The sequence below is a fragment of the Helicoverpa zea genome, chromosome 3 (genome assembly GCF_022581195.2).
Source record: "Helicoverpa zea isolate HzStark_Cry1AcR chromosome 3, ilHelZeax1.1, whole genome shotgun sequence".
Classification (NCBI taxonomy): Eukaryota; Metazoa; Arthropoda; class Insecta; order Lepidoptera; family Noctuidae; genus Helicoverpa; species Helicoverpa zea.
The window spans coordinates 14,115,850-14,131,054 of record NC_061454.1 but is presented as its reverse complement, the minus strand read 5'-3'; the positions used below and the strand labels follow the sequence as shown (position 1 = coordinate 14,131,054).

The 15,205-nt window shown below is 40.0% G+C and overlaps 3 protein-coding genes across 4 annotated transcripts; 1 reads left to right on the top strand and 2 right to left on the bottom strand.

The window, feature by feature from the left end:
* Window positions 1-1,824: 1,824 nt before the first annotated feature.
* LOC124645835 lies at window positions 1,825-7,986 on the bottom strand. The gene is made up of 6 exons (XM_047185760.1): window positions 7,801-7,986; window positions 6,659-6,850; window positions 4,755-4,838; window positions 4,344-4,497; window positions 3,788-4,024; window positions 1,825-3,497 (listed from the first exon to the last, which is right to left on the bottom strand). Exons 1-6 carry the CDS (start codon window positions 7,870-7,872, stop codon window positions 3,370-3,372), a joined length of 867 nt encoding a protein of 288 aa, XP_047041716.1. The 5' UTR covers window positions 7,873-7,986; the 3' UTR covers window positions 1,825-3,369.
* Window positions 7,987-8,148: 162 nt separating this feature from the next.
* Window positions 8,149-13,386, top strand: LOC124645834 (importin subunit alpha-4). The gene is made up of 6 exons (XM_047185759.1): window positions 8,149-8,458; window positions 8,554-9,252; window positions 10,176-10,418; window positions 11,756-12,028; window positions 12,352-12,528; window positions 12,778-13,386. The coding sequence occupies exons 1-6, from the start codon at window positions 8,396-8,398 to the stop codon at window positions 12,868-12,870; spliced, it is 1,548 nt and encodes a 515-aa protein (XP_047041715.1). The 5' UTR covers window positions 8,149-8,395; the 3' UTR covers window positions 12,871-13,386.
* Window positions 13,372-14,907, bottom strand: LOC124645837. Of its 2 annotated transcripts, XM_047185762.1 has the most exons (4): window positions 14,586-14,907; window positions 14,013-14,209; window positions 13,557-13,686; window positions 13,372-13,484 (listed from the first exon to the last, which is right to left on the bottom strand). In XM_047185762.1, exons 1-4 carry the CDS (start codon window positions 14,655-14,657, stop codon window positions 13,419-13,421), a joined length of 465 nt encoding a protein of 154 aa, XP_047041718.1. In that variant the 5' UTR covers window positions 14,658-14,907; the 3' UTR covers window positions 13,372-13,418. The 2 variants fall into 2 exon arrangements, with proteins under 2 accessions (XP_047041718.1, XP_047041717.1); XM_047185761.1 differs by having other exon boundaries at window positions 13,372-13,686.
* Window positions 14,908-15,205: the final 298 nt, after the last annotated feature.

The window sequence follows — 15,205 nt, the reverse complement described above, 5'->3', positions numbered from 1 at the left end:
GAGAGACGCGACGTTGTTAGGTATTGAAAGCATTTTCAGAAAAACTGTACATCGGGAAATTCACGGAGACATCAAAGGATGGGCATTCATATGGCGCACAATAGTGGTGTGCGCATGCAGGTGAATGGGACGCCGTGCGGCAGCGCGCTCGCGTTCCTATAAAATTCAAAAATGGAACTGTGGAAGAAAGCGCGCCTCGTACATTCTGAGAGTTTTGTGCCGGCACAATGGCGCCACTCTGTATAGGAATTCGTTCTAGTTTATTACGGAATACATGGCTTGTAAATCTTTTGTTGACATATTTATATATGCTCCGGTGCAATTGTTTGGATATTTTATTGTTGTAGGTACAGCTATTTACCGGATTTATGTAAGACTGCGGTTATGCAATTTCTTATTTATGCATATGAAAGTTACATAATTTAATTAGGTAAATAGGTAGACATTTACGCAAATAGATGTAGCTTATTAATCAAGTCAAGCTTGACACCTGCCCAAAGGTATAAATTACTGATAAGACGACCCTGTCAATAATATAAGTAATAAATACAGTTATTATTTATTGAGTTTGCCATCACAGGGCAAAAGCTTCCATTCCCTCTTCCCACTGGTCTCCATCTATTGTCCACTGAGGTCAATCCTTCGCGACGGGGTGCAGCTTGTTGTGTCATCACCTTCTTAGCCTGCCACGATAACTTTTCACGCCATCCGGGATCCACAGAGTGATCAGTTTCGCGCAAAGCTCATCCAACGGCCATCAGATGTGACAAGTTCTTCAAGCATTTTGAATTCATCTGGCTACCTCCCCTTATCATCTTGTCTTCCTTGAAAGAGACTATTTAGCTAAGCTATTTAAATATCCCTGTGCATATTCAACCTCCACGACACCCGAAAGGTAGATATTTTGCATTTGTTGCAGTTGGTTGTAGGAAGAAATAATTCATGATAAGAAATAAAAACTACACAGTGCCTTTCAGTTTTACAGTCATCATCATCATCTCAGCCATAGGACGTCCACTGCTGAACATAGGCCTCCCCCTTTGATCTCCACAGATACCTGTTGAAAGCGACCTGCATCCAGCGTCTTCCGGCGACCTTTTTTATGTCGTCTGTCCACCTCGTTGGTGGACGTCCTACGCTGCGCTTGATAGTCCGTGGTCTCCACTCCAGCACTTTTCGGCCCCATCGGCCATCTGCTCTGCGAGCAATATGGCCTGCCCATTGCCACTTCAACTTGCTTCAGTTTTGCAGTATGTACCTAAATAATGAAAAATGAAAACCACTTCGCTCAACCAGAATAAAAATGCTTAAGATAAAAGAAGCCTACTATTACCGTACCGAACATTTAAATCAGTGCAATAGTTTTCAGCAGAAAGACGTAGTTTTGCATTGCCAATATTTTATTTGTTCATCCGCAACCTCGGCTACATAAAGAGCCATCTACAGTTTTCAGTGAACACTACGCGCTGACGTTACCAACTCGCTAGCAAGTGTATCTCGTCGCTAGTATTTTACGAACAATGGGTTCTCGCAGCAAGGAATACCTTTACTCTATCGTCACAGTGTTTTACGCTAGCTCATTTTGTCGTGTGGATCACTCGGTTTGTAGTGCTATTTTAAGTATTTATTATTTCTCAAAGCGTTTAGACAAGAGTTTATTTCAAGTTACACTCTTACAAAACTTTCAACAATACAAAAATAGAACCTCATAAATAGAATTCAGATCGAACGTGGATAACGCGCAGACGTTGCGTTTGAGGGATAGCTAATGGCTTCCAACTACAATTTAATACTAGAGTAGGAATAATAAAAAAACACGTGTGGCATTAAACATTTTATTTTGTCATAAGTCGTTTACGTGGACAAGCAAATTGTAAACTACTTTAACTTAAAGACATTCAATCGTAACTTTATCTTCAATTCCCTGCACTCTCCATCCCAGCATCTTCTTACCAACAAAATTAAAAATAATTGTATTATCCCTACCTGAAGTCAGACTCTAATAATTAAAATAAAATGTACCTGTGCTTAATGCACTTAACGTGCCTTACGATTAATTTATAATCTTAAGATTTATTACGTCTAATATCTTATATCCTTAAATTTAAAAGAACATGAAATATGGCACTAAAACTAATTAGTGAACTAAACTAAAATAACCATAATACTCTTTGTATTCGACTAAATCAAACAGTGACAGAAAATCGACTAAATCATTACAAGATCAGACTAAAGACTGTACTTATTTATAAATCGAGTATCTTTATTAATGTGCTTACATTAAAAATTGGACTAAATTTATTCCTTAACTATTCTCACTTGGAGTGGATATAGGAGAAGAATTCTGTTCTTTGCAATATAACACATTATTCGTACTAAATAGTGGTGAATCGAACATACCTACTTCTAGAAACTACATATTTCCAAACTAAATGTGTACTACATTCAGCAGAGAATTTCGTGTTTATTTCTGATTGTTAGTGAATTCTTTGGCACAAAGTATCATTTTTATGCCCTAAAATTACGAGTATGTTCACCCCGCTTAAGATGTTGTACTGCAATGGATAGAATTTCTGCCTTTTTCTTTTCATTAAATTATAAACATAATAAATAGAGAAATCTTAAATAGAAAGATAGTATCTCGTATTTAATGCAATCTTTGGTTGTTTACTTGATACGTACGCATGTTATTATACATTTTTCTCCTTACGATGTATAGTCATCCAACGTTACTATTTGTGCGCGTGTTTCAGAATGTCTCTCTGTCTCTCTGTCTCTCTGTTATCTTTAAGTTTTTGAAATAATCAAAATAATACTTGATACAGTAAAGATAAAGAACAATCACAGAGGTAAAACTTTACAATCCGAACTATTTTGGTCGATTGGTTTCAATAATCGACTAAACTAATTCCCCAATCTGCACATACTTATCCTACATCCACACCAGCACAACTACAACTCTAGCACATCGGCGATAGCTAATACAGTACTAATACATGACGAATGACACCGAATCTTTCTTATCTTATTCAATGAGCGATTTAGAAGTCCTTAAATCGATCTTGACTATTTCTGTCAGTTTTTACAGAAATAATGATTTATGGAATGATATTTTTTACCTCTGCATCTGCAATTTAAACTCTGAATCACGTTAATTAGAAATAGTGAGATCTTTTGTCTCGGGCTCGATAAGCAACGAAGAGTCTGGAATGTGATAGGACTGCCCAGAAAAATGTGGGTTTAAATTTCCAAATAGCATTCTATGTAGGTAAGTAGGTTTTACACCAACCATCATGTCTATTCCTCAGTTATTCATCATGTGAGTACTATAGCAGCGATCCTGACGACGAGCTTGGTGAGCAGTTTGGCCTAGGCCTGCTTGGCGTCCTGCTCGAAGTCCAGCAGCTCGGCGAGGTTGCTGATCTCTATCTCCTGCACGCGGTTGCCGGCGAATTGCATAAAGTCATGCGGAGGAGCGTCGGCTGAACGCTTGCGGACTGCAATGGGGAATATGACGGGTGTTTTGTAATATAGGTTAATTATTACCACTTTTAAAATATGCAGTTTTTTTATATGAAGTTTATGAAACACAGGGGTACAGGTATCGGGTTGCCCCCATATCTGGGTTGTGGAGGTCAAATAACCAGTTGCTCCATGTAAAACACTAATACTCAGCTCCACCCTGGAAAAGGCTGGGTAGTTGAGACCTTGGAGAACAAGTACAAATAGTGATTATAACAAAGTCAAAAGTTTTCTCTAGAGAATAATAAGACTAATGAATACTCACTGACTACCCCAGTCTCCTTCTGCAGACGGTAGATGGGCTTGCCCATGCAGGCTTCCCTCGCAGCCCGTGCAGCCAGTGAGTCAGCATCCCGCGGCGGCAGCAGCGCGCGCAGCTGCGTGCGCACGCGGCTCACGTCGAACTCGTCCCCGCGCTGCAGCCCCAGCAGGAACAGCTCCGGCTGCAGCGACAGCTCGGGGTCCAGGTCCATCGTGAAGCAGCGGTCGGAGTCCACGATGCCTGGAGACCACAGAGCAATTGCATTGGACCGCTTTTAAGAAATTGGAGTCCTTCTTTCAAAGATGCCGAATTCGAAGAAAAGTAGACCGTATCTAATAGGTTCCTTCTCTTTGCAAGACAAGAGAGCGTCAAATTGGATAAAATAATTGGAAAGCAGAAACATATTTAGAAAAAAAACTAAATTCATCCGTGGTATCTACGGATGAATTTAGTTTTTTTTACTCTAGGATCTACTGTATTATGAAATCTTTAGCAAGATTTCACAGGGACCGACATCATTTTCTGGCGACATAAGGGGACCCGTATTTCTGTGACTCACCAGTAACATTAGTCTCGAAGTCATGGATGAAGCTGACGGGGTGTCCGTTGTTGAAGACGGAGATCTTCTCCACGGAGTCATCGATGTCAATGTCCAGTACCTCGCGCAGCAGGTCGAACAGGTGCTCTGGGTCATCGTCCATCAGGCTCACCACCTTACGAACGTAAAGTAGGAAGAATTTTGAATCGAGTCAATATGTGTGACATGTTTTTTGATTTGGACTTATTTGAAAGTCATTATAATAATTCTAATTTGGTTGGGATATTTTTACGGAATATGTTATAATATACAGAAGATCGATTTAGGCTAGAATATAAGTTAATTCAAGACAATAGATTTTAAGGTGCGGAGAATTATTGCAAGCATCACCTTCCTTTACCATTGCCTCTCATAGAGAGATTTTAATGTTACCTGAATGCTGGGCTCGATGCGGCCAACATTGGGGGCAGTCTTCCAGCGCAGAGGCATCTTGCGAGACTCCAACATCTGCAAGTCCTGGAACGGACAGACGTTAGGGTTTATCAAACTGCAGAGACTCGGACGATTGAAGATTGGGAAGGCGCAGGAAACGCGAAGTTCGGATTAGGTTAGTAAGGCTGATTCAAATGAGCATATTTCCAACAAACTTGGCGGATTCTAAATACTAGTTTACGAGTAATACCAAGTATACGAGGCGTTATTTCATGAAATATTGATAAAGCTTTTATTTGCTGGCAATAGAATTTATACAATGTAAATAACACAACTCTACATTCTGGCAGTTACTGTTCTCCGATAGCGAACATAATCCTTGATTTGCAGCCAGAAAATGTATTTGATTGACCTACAAGTGCACATACACTGGCTATCAAACTCATCAAATAAATACTATTCTAGAGTCACTTTGTGCCACCAAGAACCCTTCTCTACTTCTGCATGAGCCTCCTTGTTTTATTTTATTAAATCTGAAAGTATCGACGTTGGCTACCATGCCTAAAGCAGAAGTAGGTTAAAAATAAAGTAGATAAGTGCCGCTGACTGAAACCTTACAATGAGGCGTAAAATATTTATAATAAGTCCATTAAATGGAGTCATAATACCCTATGTATGAGTCACATAACTTCAACAAGAAACGCTATATTTAGTTTATAACAGACGATCAAGTTTAAATAATACATTGCAATTTAAAACGTAACAGGCCGCGTCGCAAGCGCATAACAAGATTACAATAAATTGTTTGAAAATAACAGACTTCCCATGCTGCGTCCAATTAAGGTGTAGGGTCTTTATAGAGGTCGGAGTTAACTGGGCAGGTCAATCGGCACAATGTAACACTGACATTGAACACGATCGCGAGTTATCGTCACAGCTGCTATGTGATAGCTGGGTACTGCGACGTCCGGTGCACCAGGCACTATAATATAATTATTGCGTATTTGTTACTGATAGCTTACGTATTGTAAAATCAATTCTGTTTTCCCAAGGACGTGGACGATGACAAATACATATCATGGAGGCTCTCAATACGCCAATTGTATTATTTTCTAAGAAGGCTGAAGACTGAAGGAATAATTTCAGAACCATTTATCAACTATTGATGATGATTTATCAACTAACAATTAAATAAATTCCTCACATAACAATATGTAAAGGTATCTATCACATTTTTCTGAGCTAGGAATGGAAAGTAGGTCGTGCTATGACATCAGTGGCGTTATGATAAGTTTCCCCTATAAAAGAAATAGGCCAAGTAGGTACTTTACCCACTTGTCTAAACCGTGCGTGTTGCACGTAATATTATCTGCATATAGCTTTAAGTTATACCTATAGAAAAATCTGACTGAAATAACAAACGCCCTTGAAATTCGATCGGTCCCTACTATTTGTCATGTGTTTACGACTTATTGTTATTAAAAGGGGGTGATTCGGTTAGATTGCGTGTTGAATTCAGATTACATTTACCGCTAAAAGTAAATTCGAGTTGAAGAACGGAACCTTGCAACTTTTATGTTCATAGATGCTTCTGGAAGCCTTTCAATAGGCAGTTTTTTATTAAATACCTAAGTATACCTAAATACAGGAAAACAAACAACAATTTTCCTTGTTGACCAGAAAATTAATGAGTCAATTACGTAAATAAGTTACTTTGTTGACACCATTTTAGGATTACACTAAAAGGGAAAATGTCTACCAATATCTACTTAATTTTCCGCTTATAAAACTCTGAAAAGCTGTTCAGATAAATATGTGAAGACATGAAACTGCAAAGGGGATCATCGCCGCATCAGCCGCAATTTCAACCTAAAGCAACAATATTTAAATTCTTCCATACGTACCCTAGACAGAGGAATAGAGCAGAACCCCTGGTAATGGTTATGCTGTGACACATCCGTGGTGACCTGCTCGTAGATCTGCAGAGCCGTGATGACTCCCATCAGGACGAGCAGGAATACCGTGATGGCCATGCAGAGAATCGCGCCGACGCCGTGGCGTTTGCGAGGACCTGTCGGCTGCATTTCGATAATCTCCTGCAATATTTGAAAGAATGGACATCATTAACAGGAGGTTTTTTTAAAAAAAGCAATAATTGGTAAATATTAAGATAATCTGTAAAAAAATAATATAGGAATACATTTTGTGGCTGCGTCCAAGTTTGTAGATGTATGTAAAACCGTCCTAACCTACGGTGCACAAACTTGGTCTCTCACGGAGTGTCAGAAGTCCAAACTTTGCCAAAGAGCAATGGAGCGTAGCATTCTGGGTATCAAACGGACAGACCGCATACGCAACACCGTCATACGCTCCAAAACCGGAATTTTCGATGTGGGCCGAAAAGCAGCTCAATTAAAATGGAACTGGGCTGGGCACGTCAGCCGAATGCATCCTGACAGATGGGCCAACATTTCGGGGTAGGCCCCGAAAGAGATGGCGGGCTGTCCTGGATGCCTACAACCCTGATTGGTGGGAGGTCTCAAAAGATCGAGAGGTGTGAAGACAAAATGGGGAGGCCTTTGCCCAACAGTGGGACAGTACGGCTAAGAAAAAAAAAATTAAAACCGCAATAAAAACATTTAAGTTAAAGCACGGGACGGAAAATAAAATACCAATATTTGAACCACATACATTACTTGCTACATGCATCGATCGTTATATTTTTAGCTACAAACTGTATCTACTCCGTAAACTGAAGATCAATACTTAGCTGCATTATAGATTAATGCCGCAGAATATTATATGTAGTAACTGCATCGACATTATTTAACTGCGCGGTGAGCGCAACTCTGTTTTTAGCTTGAAGATTTATTTCAATAGAATACAAATCATTTTATTTTAAAGAGAAGTTCCAATAATTTTTGTGTATCGTCTAGAAACGGCAAAATGCATCGCCGTACGATCAATAAACAATTTTTAAGTCTAATATTATTATACACCTATGATTTTCCACATCAAAATTAGTATATCATTCTATAATACGTACTTCATCGCAATGGTTTTCGTCTATCAACGGGACTTTCTTAATCGTGAGGCTTGGCTTCGTTAACACGGTCATCTTTCCTAGTTTTATCGCTCGATTTAAACACAATTGTTTGTATTTTACTTTAAAACAACATACACTCCGATTTTGACTGCGACAAATGCGGAAGTGCGTAAAATGAAGGAAAATTCATCAATATCGCACAAAATATTACCACTCACGAAAAATGTTTATTATTTCTTATTGCAACATTGTAAAATATTATGTCAAATTATTGAATTAGTCGATTTCGGAGTGAGTTCTAGTCTGTGTGCGATTTAAAGTTCAGGAATATATTCATGTTTCTAGCAACATTGAATTGTAACTTGTCTATGGTTAGTTCAACCGAAAAAAAGAAAGAAAGAAATTCGAGGAGGAAACGGACGATTAGTTTCGTGTTGTAGAATATTCTGTGTTAAAAAGAGGTTAATGAATCAGCAACGCTAATAGTGCCGTTAAAACATGTTTGATTAGTTTTCTTCGTCATTATTTTATGTTGATCCTTTGTTTCATTGTGTAATTACCACGTTTGTAACGAGACTGCGAGCACAAAAATAAAATGGCGACTGATCAAGTGAAGAACCGCATGCATGTTTTCAAGAACACTGGCAAAGATGTCGACGTAAGTATAGAGACGTAGTTCAATGTCTTGTAATAACGTAATTATAGCAAACATAGTCAGCGGTGATAAAATGACGTTTCGCGTGTGATTTTTAGGAAATGCGCAGGCGGAGGAACGAAGTTACAGTAGAACTGAGAAAAAATAAAAGGGAAGAAACACTTCAGAAACGTCGTAATGTGCCTATCAGCTACTCAACAGACGAGGATGAGATCGAGAGGACCCTGGCGTCCACGGACCTCAAGGAGCTGGTGATGAACGCAGCCAACGGGGACAACCCTGACGTACAGCTCGCCGCCGTGCAGCAGTGCAGGAAGCTGCTGTCGTCAGACAAGAACCCGCCCATCGACGACCTCATCGCCACCGGCATCCTCCCCATTCTCGTGCAGTGCCTGTCCCGGGCCGACAATCCCACATTACAGTTCGAAACCGCTTGGGCCTTAACAAATATCGCATCTGGTACCTCCGCACAGACAAACAAGGTTGTTCACGCTGGTGCTGTCCCTGTCTTCCTGCAGCTACTCATGTCTCCACACGAGAATGTGTGTGAGCAAGCCGTCTGGGCACTGGGTAACATCATTGGAGATGGCCCTGTGCTGCGAGACTTTGTCATTGAACTGGGAGTAGTGAAGCCACTGCTGAGCTTCATCAAGCCAGATATTCCCATCTCCTTCCTCCGCAACGTGACCTGGGTCATTGTCAACTTGTGCAGGAGTAAGGATCCCCCACCACCAGTCAAGACTATCCAAGAAATTCTTCCAGCCCTCAATGTTCTTATCACGCACAATGACAACAATGTAAGTACTATTACAAGTTATTCACCTAGTTTGTAAAGCTCATTGCTAGGCCACTACAGTTCGTTCAACTCCAACACTAAACATAAAATGCCAAACCTAATATTCAGTAGAAATGCAAACCAAGACTCTATTCCCATAGACTTACATTAAATGTGATGGACTTAAAATTATGTCATTATATTATTGAATTTTGGTCTCATCAAGACAAAATGTTCTAGAATATTTACAACCGACAGAATTTATTTATTTATTGAAGGTTTACTAACAGCTTCTGTGTAGAAACAGAATTAGAATTGGTTTATGTTCTTCAATTTTAGGAATTTACCTCTGTTAATTACCTGAACATGCTAACAGATCAAACATTAATGTCATTATGACTCAGACAATCAGTTGCTTGATGTAGTACGAATCTATTAAGTCATTAGTATTTATATTGCACATATTTATAGTCCTAATCTTCTTAAAATGTCAGATTTCCTATAATCAAGTTAAAATTAAGAATATCACAAAGGTGTGTCTTGCTTTGTTGACTTCAATTTGTTTATCTGGCTAGGAGCTACATTGATAAAAACTTATCTGTCTCAATATCTTGGGCACCTCATTTGATAACTTTCAATCCTTTTGTTCTATGCTCTATGCTCTTCCTGGGTTTTTTAAATTATAATTAAATAGACCATTAAATATCATCAATACATATTAGAATGTGGCTAAAAAAATATCTAAAATCTGTATGTAGGTATTTTATTTTTATCAATACCCACTAGGCATAAAACTAAATGTTATTGTTAGTACAATAAGCATCTAGATAACTTTTCGTTCTTCAATCTAAATAATAATTGTCAATTTTTAGTCTGAACTTAAGTATATTGTCTATGATACCATGTGGTCACACATACTAACAACACCTTCATGCAATGTTCCAGATTCTAGTAGACACAGTTTGGGCAATCAGCTATTTAACAGACGGTGGCAATGAACAGATCCAAATGGTGATAGAATCGGGAATAGTTCCAAAGCTGATCCCGTTGTTGTCACACAAGGAGGTGAAGGTTCAGACAGCAGCCCTGAGAGCCGTGGGCAACATTGTAACCGGCACAGACGAGCAAACACAAGTGGTCCTCAACTGCGACGCGCTGTCGCACTTCCCTGCCTTACTGTCACACCAGGTATCTTTTAACTAAATTTGATTTATGTCTGGCTGTAAAGCATATTTTGTGTAGTCCTACATGATTCATTGACCTGTCGCTTTCAGTGTGTCTGAAACATCTGGCCATAAATTGTAATTCCATACAATGTGTGATATATACTAAGATTTTATTTTATGTTTACAATATAGTCTATTTAAGTCAACAAATTAGTATTCTGTTAACAAAATGACTACCGAACATCGGCATTATTTGCGTCGTAAATAAGTACACGTGTTACTTTACGGTTACACGATTAAATAACAACGCCGCTAAATAAACCGCTGCGGCGCTACCTCAGTCGAGTGCTGAGGAGCTAAGCCAATTTACTGTACTTTAATATAACTTAGAATCCAGGTAAGCTGTAGTACTAACGCTCGTTTAGCCCTTCTAAGCGTCGCTATGTTTAGTCTACGGGCTGTCTAATGACGTATATTTTCTCATGTGAGCCAATAGGATGGCGCCAATTCGTTACACAGAAAATAGAATAAAATCGAAATGTGCATGCATTTCACACAGAAATACACAAATCGTTGTATGTGTGAACGCGTAAAGGTGTCCGCGTCTGGTAGCCGGCCAACATGGTAATTATCTATTATTGTACGCGCGCCTTAGCTACACACACGCTGCTTTCAATGTGTTCACTTATAACGTTATAGAATACAGTTAATAGAATAGTTAATTACTTTTTCGTTACTTTGCAGTAATTTATATCAGTGACTACTATTCTTCAAAGTTTATTTTTCGTAATTTTATCTTAGTTTTAATAAAATAGTAAAGTAAGCACCAATGTCAAAAAATCGTTGTAATAAATTCAAATATTTACGTTAAACGGTTGAAGGGTCATTGACTGATGGTGATAACGCTAATACCTAACATCAGTTTCATGGACAGTTATTTGGCGCCCGTTTGTGGCTTCGATGCAAAGCTATTACCGGCATCCTCATAAGTAGATGTCTATATCCTTTTATTTACAGCATCTGTGAGGTGCCAGGTTTACGTATGTTTGCCTTGCTAGCGGTACCCTCGGCCCTCCAGAAGGAAGTGTGCACATACTGACTGCATTATTATGCACAGCATGTGTTGCAATTAGCGAAGGAACCGGTGCGCCATATGAAGTGCCAACAAAATTTTAATTAATGTATTTTCAAATGTTGTTATTATTTGATAAGAATATTGTAAACATCCACTTATTATGGCTAATTAATTTGATAGTTCTCATGCAATTCATTAAATTGTAGCATCAATCTTAATTTAGTCTAATGTCGCCTTTGAAACTGTAATACGATTTACTTATCATTTTATTTTTTCGATAACAGAAAGAGAAGATCTGCAAAGAGGCCGTATGGTTCTTGTCAAACATCACAGCGGGCAACAAGCAGCAGGTGCAGGCGGTGATTGACGCGGGCTTACTGCCCAAGATCGTGGAGAACCTCACTAAGGGAGAGTTCCAGACACAGAAGGAGGCGGCGTGGGCGGTCTCCAACCTCAGCATCAGCGGCACCAAGGAGCAGGTGGCCGCCCTCATCAACTGCGGCGTCATCCCGCCCTTCTGCAAGCTGCTCAGTTGCAAAGATACTCAAGTTATCAATGTAAGCTCCTTTTTCTTTAGGTCACACTATAAATAGGTATGCTCTTATTTTGGTAGTCGTAATTAGTCTGATGATGTTGTAATTTGGTGCAATACCTTCACTAGAAATAATTTATCAAAATGAATTTGCTGTTTATTTCAATCAATCTGTACAATGTCACTGCTAACAATTTCTTTTAAGTAATCTTAAAACCTTCAACAATGTCTGTGCAGGATTTTTTTATTTTTAAAATGTATCAGATTCTGAAACTTGAATGGTTTTAAAAATGGTTGAGTATAAATTATATTCTGAAAATAATATTGTAAATATTATTATATTCTTAGGTTGTGCTCGACGGTTTAAGCAACATGTTAAAGATGGCAGGCGAGAACGCCGACCAGGTCGCGAACATGATTGAGGAGTGCGGAGGCATCGACAAGATCGAAGCCCTGCAGAGTCACGAGAAGGTGGAAATATACAAAATGGCCTATGACATCATTGAGCAATACTTCGCAGGAGAGGTTAGTAACATAGCATTATTTGCTTATGTATTATTTTGGGCTCGTCAATTCCCTGGTGAGAAATTTCTAGGCCTAGTTTATACGCAACAACATGTCATGGCCAAGTGGAGTTATTAAATGATGTCATCTTTTATATTGTCTGGAATTTGTCTGAACTTGTTAGTCTTTTGTTATTTTAGAGTCCGGAGGAGTTTATGTATTCAAGTGATGAGTGTTTGTTCGTATGTAACGTGTTATCGTGCATTGCAGGAGGAGGACGCGACGCTGGTGCCGACGGCGGCGGAGTCGGGCTTCCACTTCGACGCGGCGGCCGCCGGCCCGCACGAGGGCTTCCGCTTCTAGTGGCGGCCGCCGCCCGCCGCTACCGGGCAGCCGCCGCCGCCCGCGCCGCCAGGCCCGCCGGGCCCCGCGGGGCCTGGGGGCCCGGGCGCCGCGGCGGGCCCCGCCCGGCGGGCGCGGGCCCCGCTCGCCCCGCGCTGCGCGGCCCTGGTGCTGGCGCATTGCGGACGTGACGTCGGTGCTGCGGCTTCCTTGTGATACAGCTCCAATGTGATGTTTGAAAATTTCATCTTGTTTTTCGATTTCGTATGTACCGAATAACGGACGATGGACACGAAGTGGATAGCTTTAATGTTAAGTGCCGCGTACGCGACGTATGCGTTTAGTGTAATCTGCTTACCGATTGAATTGATGCTTTTGATATAACATAGTATTTATGTTTCGATTTTAACTCAGAAAGTACGGTAATAATTGCAGTCTCTGATTCCGGGACCGGACCTTCCGTGTCCCGAATGAAATTATGTTAACTTCAGCCCATTTGTAATGTATCTATATACCAATAAATTCTGTCCAATATAATAATCGTTTAATTTCAAAAACGTGTTACAATATTAATTAGAATAAATTGATGGCAGAGAGGCCCGATGCATCTGTTTGTAGATGTAGTCGTATTGTTTCTGGAAACAAATATTCGTATGAGTGAAGCTGAGATTGTACGCGAGAGCGTCGTGTGTGACGAGGCTACTCACTTTCCTGAGCTCGCAGGCGTAGCACTTGACGTTGCTGTAGCTGTCCTCCGAGGGCTCGGGCAGCGACCGCGCCGTCACCTTGCTGTTCAACGACTCCGCGTCGTAGAACAAGCCCACCTTCTGCTGGAAACTGTCATGACAGACAAAAACGTTTCAATACTATAGTATCTGGATCGTTAATGCTTAAATGAGAACCAACTAGTTACCGGAGTCTACTTTGGAATAATCTCATGATTTTATGCACAAATTAATTGCTTGAAATTGAATGGTGTGTATAATAAGTTCATACGGTTGCATGCACCATTCCTGTTCAATATTGCGGGATAATAATTCACAACCAACACATCGTGATGGCACGAAGAAGTGTTTTCGTTCCTATTAATTGATCAGGGACTATTTCCCTGCCTATATCAAAAATCCCTAAAATGCTGACTGTGGTGGACAATATTGTCTTACTTTGGCAACGGTTTGGCCCAGTGGTTATCGAGGCGGTTAACTTTCATGATGTCATTGAGTCGCTGCAACAGGCTAAAGTTCTCGCTCTGTATCTTGTTCTTTCTATCGAGTTCGCGTTGATTCTTCTTCAGTTTAAGCGCGACGTGCGGGCGGGCGGCCGGTGCGCGGTCGTCAATGGCTGGCAACGCGGACCTTACCTTAAATTGCATGAAACAGTCAATCATTTTTGTTGTACCTATAATGGCGCAGGAATTTAATGACGAACACGTAACGGAAAAATATAGGAAATCCTCCGATTTACCTTCAGCCGTCTCGAGTACCCTCTGAACTTCCAATTAAAAAAGGGCATTGACATCAGTAAATCTTAAAGTCCAAAAATGTATGCTAACCCTGCACTGCTATGTGATAAAAGATATCAGGATATCTATTTGGTCCTGAGTCCTGTGTTTCAGGTGTCAATTTAAATTTATAAGTTACGACCAAAGTGAATACTGTTTACGAGGCATTTTCATTGATCTAGGCAAATATCACGCCCTTCCGAACATTGAACTTTAATTAGACCTAGGTACTTACTTTAGAACGATGATCTTTGAATCTGCGATCCTCCCACGGTTGGATCAGTAGTTTATCTCTGCGTGATAACATTCCGATAGAAACAATTAGCACGGGACGACCAGCAGTCTAGCTCGTGATCTGTTTTGATTGTTATGGCTTTGTGTGATCAATAGCTGTTTGTAACTGTGATACAATGTTTGTCTGTGTAGTCTGTAACTAAGGGTTTGACTATTGAATTTATGTATTAAAGATACTATAACGGTCCCTGTAATAACAGATGTGAGAAATTTTATATTGTTTTGGCCTACCATCCCTCATTGATAAGACAATCCTTTTCTTAAGTTCGTTCGTTCCTTAAGGTTACTAATTCAGTTCTGTCGATACGATTACCCAGGCCCGCTGCTAGCTGTTTGTTCGCCCGCGTGCAAAACTGATTATACCACCCTACGACTACATACGTTTTGTCAAAAAATATATAGGGGGGGGGGGGGGGGGCGGATCCAGGTGGTCCGGATCAATTCATATCCATCTTACTTGTCCAACAGAAAAAAATATGTAAAGAAAGTAAAGAAAACCCTCCTACTTTTGGATAAATAACTATTGCAATACATAACATACATTACACATAACTTTTTATT

What these genes read in the sequence shown, in the direction of transcription:
- LOC124645835 (XM_047185760.1), bottom strand. Translation starts at nt 7,872, where the DNA reads ATGACCGTGTTAACGAAGCCAAGCCTCACGATTAAGAAAGTCCCGTTG. An exon ending in ACGAAAACCATTGCGATGAA is followed by an intron (nt 6,851 to 7,800) that starts GTACGTATTATA and finishes CAAATATTGCAG; the next exon opens with GAGATTATCGAAATGCAGCC. An exon ending in GAAGGAGACTGGGGTAGTCA is followed by an intron (nt 3,498 to 3,787) that starts GTGAGTATTCAT and finishes TCCCCATTGCAG; the next exon opens with TCCGCAAGCGTTCAGCCGAC.
- LOC124645834 (XM_047185759.1), top strand. Translation starts at nt 8,396, where the DNA reads ATGGCGACTGATCAAGTGAAGAACCGCATGCATGTTTTCAAGAACACT. An exon ending in TCACGCACAATGACAACAAT is followed by an intron (nt 9,253 to 10,175) that starts GTAAGTACTATT and finishes GCAATGTTCCAG; the next exon opens with ATTCTAGTAGACACAGTTTG. An exon ending in AGCAATACTTCGCAGGAGAG is followed by an intron (nt 12,529 to 12,777) that starts GTTAGTAACATA and finishes CGTGCATTGCAG; the next exon opens with GAGGAGGACGCGACGCTGGT.
- LOC124645837 (XM_047185761.1), bottom strand. Translation starts at nt 14,657, where the DNA reads ATGTTATCACGCAGAGATAAACTACTGATCCAACCGTGGGAGGATCGC. An exon ending in TCAAAGATCATCGTTCTAAA is followed by an intron (nt 14,210 to 14,585) that starts GTAAGTACCTAG and finishes ATGCAATTTAAG; the next exon opens with GTAAGGTCCGCGTTGCCAGC. An exon ending in TGGGCCAAACCGTTGCCAAA is followed by an intron (nt 13,687 to 14,012) that starts GTAAGACAATAT and finishes CTGTCATGACAG; the next exon opens with TTTCCAGCAGAAGGTGGGCT.